Below are 9,704 nucleotides of genomic sequence, written 5' to 3'. Positions count from 1 at the left end.
TGATTATTGTAGTGTATACTAATATTTTGTAGTGAATGGGAAGTTTAGAGTGTTTGTCAAGTATGTCTCTTGTCAAGATGGAGCCTAAGTATCGAATCTGTTCAACAGGCATTAGTGGTTTATTTAGAAAGGATACTGTAGGACAGGAGGGCAGAGGTTTAGATTTAACTTTAAATTCCCAGAAACCTAAAATTACTGAAGTAGTGAAACTACCGTGAAATAATCATGGACGTTAGTTATTTCGATAAAAATAACAAAGATTTCCCAAAACTGATCAACATGTCAATGGGAAGGTTTTTCGTTTTCCCGAAATTTTCTAAATTTGGATGGAACTGGGTTTGAAGCTACACGACTCATAAATATGATAATAAATGATAACTTGAATGAAATTGTACATATGAATCGTTAAAAGACTGTAAACATTTTATCAGGTTCAAGAAGGAAGCAGAGGGGAGAGCAAAAATGAAGAGGCATGGTGTATATCACAGGAGCTGTGGAAGCCTCCATACTTACCATCTTGCCATGAGCTAACATCACTCGGCAGGTAATGAAATCTTTTAACAAAAAACATTTTTAAACTTTAAAAAAAAAAACTGTTTTCTTTATATCTTATTATACCATGTAATTATATGTAATTTATATATGTCCGATTACGGATTGATTAGTATGCTGTGTGAGATAGCAACCTGATGTATTTGGGCTGCATGAATGAATAAAGCATTTCTCTCTCCCCCCTTTTTAAGACGCTGTTATATTTAACGCATATTATGAATAAAGTGATGATTACTAAATCATATTTATTTAGGTTAAGTAAACGACTGACTTTTAGTAAGATCCGAAACCACTTCTTTGATTCATGGAGATTCTGAAACCGACCTAACAAATTCGGAACGTTGAATTGCCGTTTTTCAATTTCAGGCGCTTTTTAAATATTGCTCATTATATAAAAACATTTCTAAAGGAGAAGATCTCGAGGCCATCTTCTTTTCAGACGCCTAGGAGGATTATTAGGTAATGCAGGAAAAGCCAGGTTAGAAACGAGTTGGCTTGGGTGGTTGGGAAGATTATTATGGAAGGATTGGTCCTGATGGATGATTGAATGAAAACCTAAGAGAGAAAATATTTGTTTCTGTACAGTGCATACATTTTTTAATGGATTGCCAAAGGTTTTTCCCAAACTATTCAAGTTGAAGTTCATAGGTGATTCAAGAATGAGAAAAAGTCGGAGGAAGTTGTGGTTCGGGATAACGGTGCGGGAAGAGTATAAATATTTCTCGATTAAACTATCTTAAAGTCTCCTCTTCCCGTTTTAAGCTAATATTTCAAAAGTGATATAGGCCGTCGCTCTCCGGGGGTTTAGCGGGGCGGGTCCAGCGGGGTTGGATTGCCTTTTTTTGTGTTTGTTGTTTCCGATTTTCTATTGAAACAGCAAACTCATCCTTTGAATATGAAGTTATCATATTGCCTCTGTAAGGTCTAAGGAAACGTTCACAACAAAAAATTTCTGCTAGTTCACTCTAGTTTTAATCTTATTAAAACTATTGGGTTGTAAAATATGTTCGTAGCGTTTTTCAATATTTCAATCTAATCCTCTCTCTGTTTATAAAATCATTTTTACTTGGTCTATAATGTTTACATATTCTAAAAAAGGGTTAGTTAAGGTGGTTTTATGCATCAGTTTCAACCGAGATTCTTTATCTTTAAGCGGTGTTTTTCCTGCTCAAAATGGAAGAGAAATAAATTCATTTTCGTCATTTAATGTTTTTTATTTCCGAAAAGGAAAATCTGCTGACGGTTAACAATATTTGCAGTGTGTATGACGAATATGCCTTAGGAGAAAGCACCGTCCACAAGTGGTTTGCTCGGTTCAGAACCGAACATTTTGATTTGGAAGACGCAAAGCGCTCGGGTCGTCCTTCAGTGGTTTATGATCCCCAAATTCAAGCATTGGTCACAGACAACCCTCACTCTACGACACCAGATATCATAGGAAACGTTCATACAAGTGTCTCAAATCATTTGTGTTATCATAATCGTAAAGGCATAGTTTTCCATCACGATAACGCCCGACCTCACGTGTCTTTGCAGACCCGGCAGAAATTATTGGAGTTTGGCTGGGATGTGATCCCCCACCCATCCTATTCACCAGACCTTGACCCAACAGATTTTCACTTATTTCAGGCCCTTCAAAACTCTTGGGAAACACTTTGACGCTCGATGAACGTAAAACATACATACAGGAGTTCATTGCGCAAATATCTGGGAAGTTCTGGAAGGACGGAATTAAACAATTAACTGAAAGATAGCAACATGTAATAGATTAAATATGATTGACTCAGTTGCAGGCCTACCTTCTACGCCATAACCCCTGATGAAGACCTGAAACTCAGGTCGAAACGTCGGCATAAAATAAATAAATATGGTTTTGTTTATTTATGTTGTCCTTTGCTGACCGCACCCCCCGACAAACTTCTCCAATAATTGATTAAAGGTATCTACAAGAATCTGAAATTATTGAAATCACCAGTAAAAAACGCTACGAACTTATTTTACAACACAATAAAAGAGGTAACCTAAAATTGGTCCAAAGCACACTAAATAACTACATTTGGGTGTCAAAAAGATAAAAATAAACTCAAAGGTAGGAAAAGACAAATGAAGCGAACAAAAACACAAAATATAATTAATCAAACCTTGATATGTCAGTAATTAGGAAACGATATTTAGTCAAATAACTTCATGAAATCAAAACATTATTATTCAAAATATTTACCTACATTTCCTCCTCGGCAAGTTATATACTTTTCAATCCCAGAACTAAAAACTACTGCAAGGAACCCTTTGTGTTCTAGATCCCCAGAAGCATATCAAATATTTTATGGGCATTATCTTCCAATTTTTCTCTCAACATCATAGTAGTTACTCCTGATCCTGACGTTCCAACTTCTAGGATAACTGGCAGGAGAGGATAAGTTGAGTTTTGGAACTCTAGCAACCACTGAAGTTCGCAGTCCCATCAAACGCTATTGTAAGTGGAAGATATGTATCCTTTCGTTTTTTCCTCTACATTCCCGCGCAAGTTCAGCAGCGCATCTGGTCGAGCCAAATAACCATGGTGTCGGATTTAAGTAATCCTATTTTTGCCGTTCTTTGAATTTATATAAAGTCGGGGTCGGGGGTCTCATTTCCTGACGCCCCTCCCCTTGCCGCGAACACTGGAAGGCTCCGAAGACGCTGCGACTGCAATGCCGCCCCAGCCTAAGCACCATGCAAGCTAGGACCTGGCCTACCCCTACCATCACGCCAGGCTCCAGGACACGCTGGCCAGCCATGGAGGTACGAAGACGTCTCTTCAGACAACAGGCGAGGATACATGGTTTTCACCATATTCGTCCACCGTACACCTCGTCGAGGGAAGCGGCTAGGATACGTCACCGCGGCGGCGAAGACGTCACCAGATAAGCCAATATAATTTATGAGACCCCAGTGTTCTGTTTCATATATTCATATTCATATATAGATAAAGATTACTGAACTAACATACTAATATAACTGCCCCTCCAGGGATTAATACTTTATAAATAGAAGAAAATATACCTGTATGTTTTATGAGCAGAAAGTATCTCACAATTACCAGACCCCCTTTTCCACGCATTAATTACAAGCATAAAATTAAAGTCGGGACACCTGCAGTATAGCACGGGCAGGTCCCGATGTAAACAAAATTGTTGCAATCCGGATGAGGGTTTCCGTGTGGAATTATGAGTCATAAATTATTAAAAAGAAAGAAATTGTTTTTGTTGTGAGACATTTCGCCCATTTTCAAAGGCTCATTTGTGAATGATTAATTTAATAAGCACAAATTTAATTATTATTAAATGCTAATAAATTGCAAAATATACATGGGTACCTCACTGCATTGAGAACCGGTGTTAGGCTAGTAACAATTATATTCTCCAGAATATCAGTAATGATTTCAAAAAGGGAGATATATATGCATTGTATCCTCCTTTATCGAACAATCTCAAGGCAGTAAAAGTTTCACTTGCGCTCCATTGAAATTGAATTGAACGAGCATTCATTGACGATACGCAGGTCCTACTAAGGGGCATTATTCTTGAGGCTTTCAACGAGAATACGGAGGCTCCATCTCCGTTTTCTCCACAACTACCATTCTTTGTTTGAATTTTTTTTTTTTAATATTTATTTATTGCTATTTACAACTGTACATTATAATACATTTACTAAATCTGATCTAAGTTAAATTGGAGTGTTACAGGCGTGTAGAGAAACTACCCATTGGTAGCACTCTAATGACATTTTACATTAACTGGTCTTGTGGCCATCTTCTTTTCAGGCGCCTCGGAGGATTGTCATGAATGGAAGAGGATGCAAGATTAGAAAATAGGGGGTTTGAGTGGTTAGAGAGTTTATAATGGAAGGAGTGATATCTGGCTCGGGCTGATCGGTTACAGAGGGAACATTAAGGTCTTTATGTATGATTTTATTTGTGACAAAGTAAGAAGCATTGAGGAATTTGAAATTTTAGTGTTTTTTTTCAAAAGGGGGAGGTTAATTATCTTCATTACTTCAACATACTTCATGGTATCGAGGTGGGTTATTTTTTTGATTAGTCGAGAAGGTGTTGCGTGTTCAGTTGTAAAGGTAAGGTAGTTGACTAGGAAGATGTCTAGATAGGATGAGACTAACGTGTAACAATCGCTATATCTCAGAGGATGGTAACCTCGTCCTACTGAATACTATTCCGATAAACACGAGGGAGGTATGCAAGACCTAGAGGGTAGCTAGCCGCCAGAGTCATGCAGGAAGGTGCCTTTGTCCTGCTGGGTACTATTCCGACAGACGCGAAGGAGTAAAGTAAGCCCAGATGGTAGTTTACGAAGTTATAACGGGCAGAGGAGAGAGACCATGTCAAGGATGAACAATAAATATCAACCATTTAGAAATCAGGATCGGCTATAAACCAAAACTATCCCAAGTAGGGGCTGTGGATCTATCTTCTTCTGTGATCAATTAGGTATTTTGGGTTGTTTTTTTTTCCGATTCCTCTAAAACAGAAAAGAAACAGGTAATTATTGAACGCTTTACTGTGAAAAAAGGAATAAATCGTGTTGGGTATTACCATTTACTACCTTTGGTATTTTAAGGTTACCTGTAATTTTTATTTATTACTTGTGGGAATATCCATTCTAAATGGTTACTATTTTTGAAATCCGGAGGTGAGGGGCCTCCTCGTGTTGATTCGCATAGAAGATAGAGAAAATAAAAACACTAATTATTAAAGACAATATATAATGGTAAAATAATAAGAAAACAGTCAGAAGTCGAAAAGAAGTGTGGGGGATGGAGAGAGAGTGCATCAGAAGATGGAGTTATGAGGTGATGTTGGAACCTTTCCTGCTCTGCCACCTCGCAGGAAGGGGGGATGGATTGATAGACTAGTATTCCAGTCCAGGATTGAAGGAAGCAAGGAGACTGCGAAAGGACCACACTCAGGACTCGCAATAAAGATCAATCAGGGGTTATTTAAGACCCTTCTTTATAGGCCTAGTGCATACAGTTGTGACCGAGTAGTGGTCTTATCCTATCTGCTTGAGGTAGTTTCGTGCGTTTTTTTGGCATCGTTTATTTATTATTTTATCGACAAAAATCAATAATATGTTTTTTTAAATACAATAATATACAAATTCCAGAGCTTTGGGGAGACTCGAGGTGCTGCGCGCTAGTGGATTGTAGTTACTTCTGTATACATATGTGAAGCTCGATATCGTGAAAAAATTAATACCTTGGTTGGTTAACCTATTACAAGGCCGACCGTAGGTCAAGTGGTTGAGGTGCGGGTCTTTTTAAATCTGGGAACTGCGGCGGCATCGGTTCGAATCCTGCCTGGGGGGTCGACTACTTTCATTTCTGTGGCGGACCCACGAAATAAAAACTTGACTCCAAACCATTGTTAGCATGGGTTAGTTACCTCTAGATGACCCGAAAGGGGGTAATAAAACAAAAAGTTAACCTATCACATATTTACTATCATGCCCAGCGTTCGGTAACCGCTTCCAACCCACTTTGATTCTCTGAATTGCATTACACAGTAGAATAATACAGAAATATAATAAGAATTTTCTATTACTAAGTTAATAAAAATAAAAGGAAGATGGTTCGGGTGGTGTCAAAGAAAAACTCAAATAGTCGTTAAACTATTTTTTATCAGCCGACGTTTCGCCCCACGTTGCAGGGTTAAACCAAGATACAAACACTTAAATAGGATGAAAATCAATGAACAATATAAATTAAGAATAAAAAAATTCTACAGAGAAGCTTAAAATTAGATAAAAATAACAAAATGTTTTAGAAATTAAAGAAAACAGAAATAACAAAAGAAAAAATAAATAATAGATAACGTAAAAAGCTTGTATTTTCTTATTTTACTGGCACAGCAGGCGCATGAAGCTGCCCTAGGCTTGCTCAACGGCCGCCAACCATCTCTCTCTATCTTCTGTAAGGGTAACTGGGATCTTCAGTTGCACCACAGCATCCCTACATCGGCCCTTCGGCCTACCACGTCACCGCACACCATCCGGAACGTAACTGTACAGTTTATGAGCCACTCTTTCCTCACTCATCCTCATTACATGGCCAAGCCATTGAAGCCTCTGTATCCTTATGTACGAGTAGATACTATATTCCTTGTAGAGCCCAAATAGTTCAGCATTTTTCCTTCTTCGCCAATTACCATTCTCGCATACGGGCCCTAAGATTCTGCTCAGAATTACTCTTTCAAACCTGTCTAGTAGGTTAATGCTTTTATTTCTTAGGGTCCAAGTTTCTCCACCGTATGTGACGACTGGCCTTATCAACGTTTCGTAAAGGGTGAACTTGGTGGTACGACTAACAATTTTACTTTTGATTAGCCTTGCAATGGAGAAATAGTCTCTATTCGTAAAAAGCTCATACATATTATTGTAATATGGTAAAGAAAAGAAAATATACAATATAAAGGTTGGTACAAAACAAATAAATTATATAATAGAAACATTAATATGAAGTAATGAATGTAAGTATAACTTGGAGATAACATATGAATATAAATTGAAGATTAAATATATAAAAATAAATTGCAAACCCACTATTTTCTAACCTTGCTTCCTCTTCTATTCCTGGCAATCCCCCGAGGCGCCTGAAAATAAGATGGCCTTGTGACCTTATATTGTAAAAATGTTTTTAGTGTGCTACCAATGGGTAGTTTTCCTACATCCTGTTTCATACCATTATGATCTTACTTCAAATTTACTTGTTGTATTTTATATACAGTTGTGAATGTCAATAAATAAATGGATGGTAAAATATAAAGAAAGGAGAGTAAGATATGGAGTGGGGGGGGGAGGTTTCCAAAATAAATAAAACCAGATAAGATATATTCCTCTTTCTGCATCTCATGTGTGCCTGTATTTTTATATTTCTTTTCTATCTGTTGTTATATTTCCGTTTTCTTTGATTGTATAAAATCTTCTTGTTATTCTTATTTAATTTTAACCTTCACTATACAATTTTTTTATTCTTAATTTACATTGTTCATTTATTTTTATCCCATTTAAATGTAAGTGTTCTTTTTTTTGTTAGCCCTGATGAAGTTCTGTAACGTGAGGCGAAACGTTGGCTCTTAATAAAGAGTTTTATGACTTTGAGGGGGTTTTTTTATGGCTCTTTTTACCATCTTATTATTACACACGGTCAATGGGCGATCTTCCAGTTTTACTAAGTTAGCATTGAATTAATATCATACTCATTATTTTTCTTTTAAAAGAAAGTAAATGCTTCAGGAAACCTTTCCATATGGAAGATGGTTGTGACTCGGATGCGGTGAAGCAAATGTTGAGGGAGGCAGATACACGAAACGAAGCCCTCAAACGCGAACTTGAAGAACTTAATAAGTATTTAATTTAAGTATTTTTCCTCTTTTCAAATATATTCATATCTCATTGTCAGCTAGAGATTTTATATTCCATTTCTCAGATAAAAAAATTATTATTTTTTTTTAATATTTATTTCTTGCTATTTACAACTGTACATTATAATACATTTAGTAAATCTGATCTAAGTTAAATTGGAGTGTTACAGGCGTGTAGAGAAACTACCAATTGGTGGTCTAATGACATTTTACATTAGCTGGTCTCGTGGCCATCTTTTCAGGCGCCTAGGAGGATGCCTGGAATGGAAGAGGATGCCAGATTAGAAACTAGGGGGTTTGAGTGGTTAGAGAGTTTACAATGGAAGGAGTGATATCTGGTTCGGGCTAGATCGGTTACATAGGGAAAATTAAGGTCTTTATGTATGATTTTATTAGTGACAAAGTAAGGAGCATTGAGGATTTTACGAAGGATTTTGTATTGTAAGGATTGAAAACGAGAGGAATTCGAAGGTTTAGTGGAGCCCCAAAGCTCAACTCCATATGTCCTTATTACAGTCATGTAGATCAGTCTTTTGTAATGTGTTGGAAGTTTAGACAGTTTGTCTAGTAAGTGCTGTAATAGTCGGAATCGACGTGCAGTTTCCTGTCTTTTCAGTCTGGTGTGAGGATTCCAGGTTAGTCGTTTGTCCAAATGTAGTCCAAGGTTGCGGATCTGTTCGACAGGGGTAAGAGTAACATCATTAAATGAAACTGTAGGGCAGTCGGTAGGTTTACGACGAAGGGTAAAGTTCATTTGATGGGATTTGTTGGAATTTATCTTAATCCTCCAATTACGACACCAATCTTCGAGGGCTGTGATATGGGATTGGAGATTTTTGGATACAATTAATGGGAAAAAAATAATTAAATTATTTATTGGATAAAAAGTTTTATTTATATCACAGAGGTTAGGAGGCTCTATGGATCGTGAGGCCCTGAACACGAACACCTCCACATATACAGTCCGACATTAGATAGGGTAGAAGATTGACTGCAATATGAAACATAATTTTAGATAATAACAGAATCCCAAACTTAAAAACTAGAATTTAAAAAACTATTATCCTTCCCACTGATCTTTATGGATAAGCATGCCCTCTTACCCGAAGGGATGAACAACTCCTTAAGGTTTTCAAAAATAAAGTATTACATAAAATATTCAGACCGAAAAAGGATGAATTAACGGGAGAATTTAGAAGGCTACCCAACACTAAATTGAGGGAACTACACGTGGTAAAGATAATTCAAGTTATAGCATTGCGGTGTATAAGATGGGAGTGTAAGGTTGTAGGGCTTATAGTACAAGAGTCGTAGAGGAGGAAAAAGGCAGTTATCTCACCCCAATTTTTTATTACTTTAATGAAAACTATGTATAATTACTGGCCAAAATTGATGAGTCTGCCTAGTATAGGTAGGGGGAATAATTTTTCATTTGGAGCTCTATATCTTAAAAAGTAGGAAAAACACAAGAGAATGTCATTTAAAGAAGAGTAAATTTTCTAAAATATGAGCACAAATAGAGTTATTTACTTAAATACTTTTCGAGATATAGCTTTTAAAAAGCAACATTTCATAAAAATGTTGCATGGGACGTACTGAAAGATCAGTAGTTAGTGAATTTATTTTGAAAAATTTATATCTTAAAAACCATTTGACGTACAGATGTCTATTAGCACTCAAATTAAAGCTAGTTTAATGACCCATAAAGTAGTATATGACCTTTACCTTTGTAGGA

The 9,704-nt window shown here is 36.7% G+C and overlaps 1 protein-coding gene across 1 annotated transcript in view; it reads left to right on the top strand.

The window, feature by feature from the left end:
* Nucleotides 1–9,704, top strand: part of LOC112211720 (unconventional myosin-XVIIIa) — a gene marked incomplete in the record, with an annotated part of 47,713 nt that overhangs the window by 12,496 nt on the left and 25,513 nt on the right. The window contains 2 exon segments of the mRNA XM_067049342.1: nt 432–544; nt 7,842–7,952. Of these exon segments, the coding sequence (XP_066905443.1) occupies nt 432–544; nt 7,842–7,952 (224 nt within the window).

The sequence above is a fragment of the Halyomorpha halys genome, unplaced genomic scaffold (genome assembly GCF_000696795.3).
Source record: "Halyomorpha halys isolate HHAL.00 unplaced genomic scaffold, Hhal_1.1 Scaffold141.1, whole genome shotgun sequence".
Taxonomy (NCBI): Eukaryota; Metazoa; Arthropoda; class Insecta; order Hemiptera; family Pentatomidae; genus Halyomorpha; species Halyomorpha halys.
Note: the sequence above shows the minus strand (reverse complement) of the source record. Positions and strands in the feature narration are given on the sequence as shown.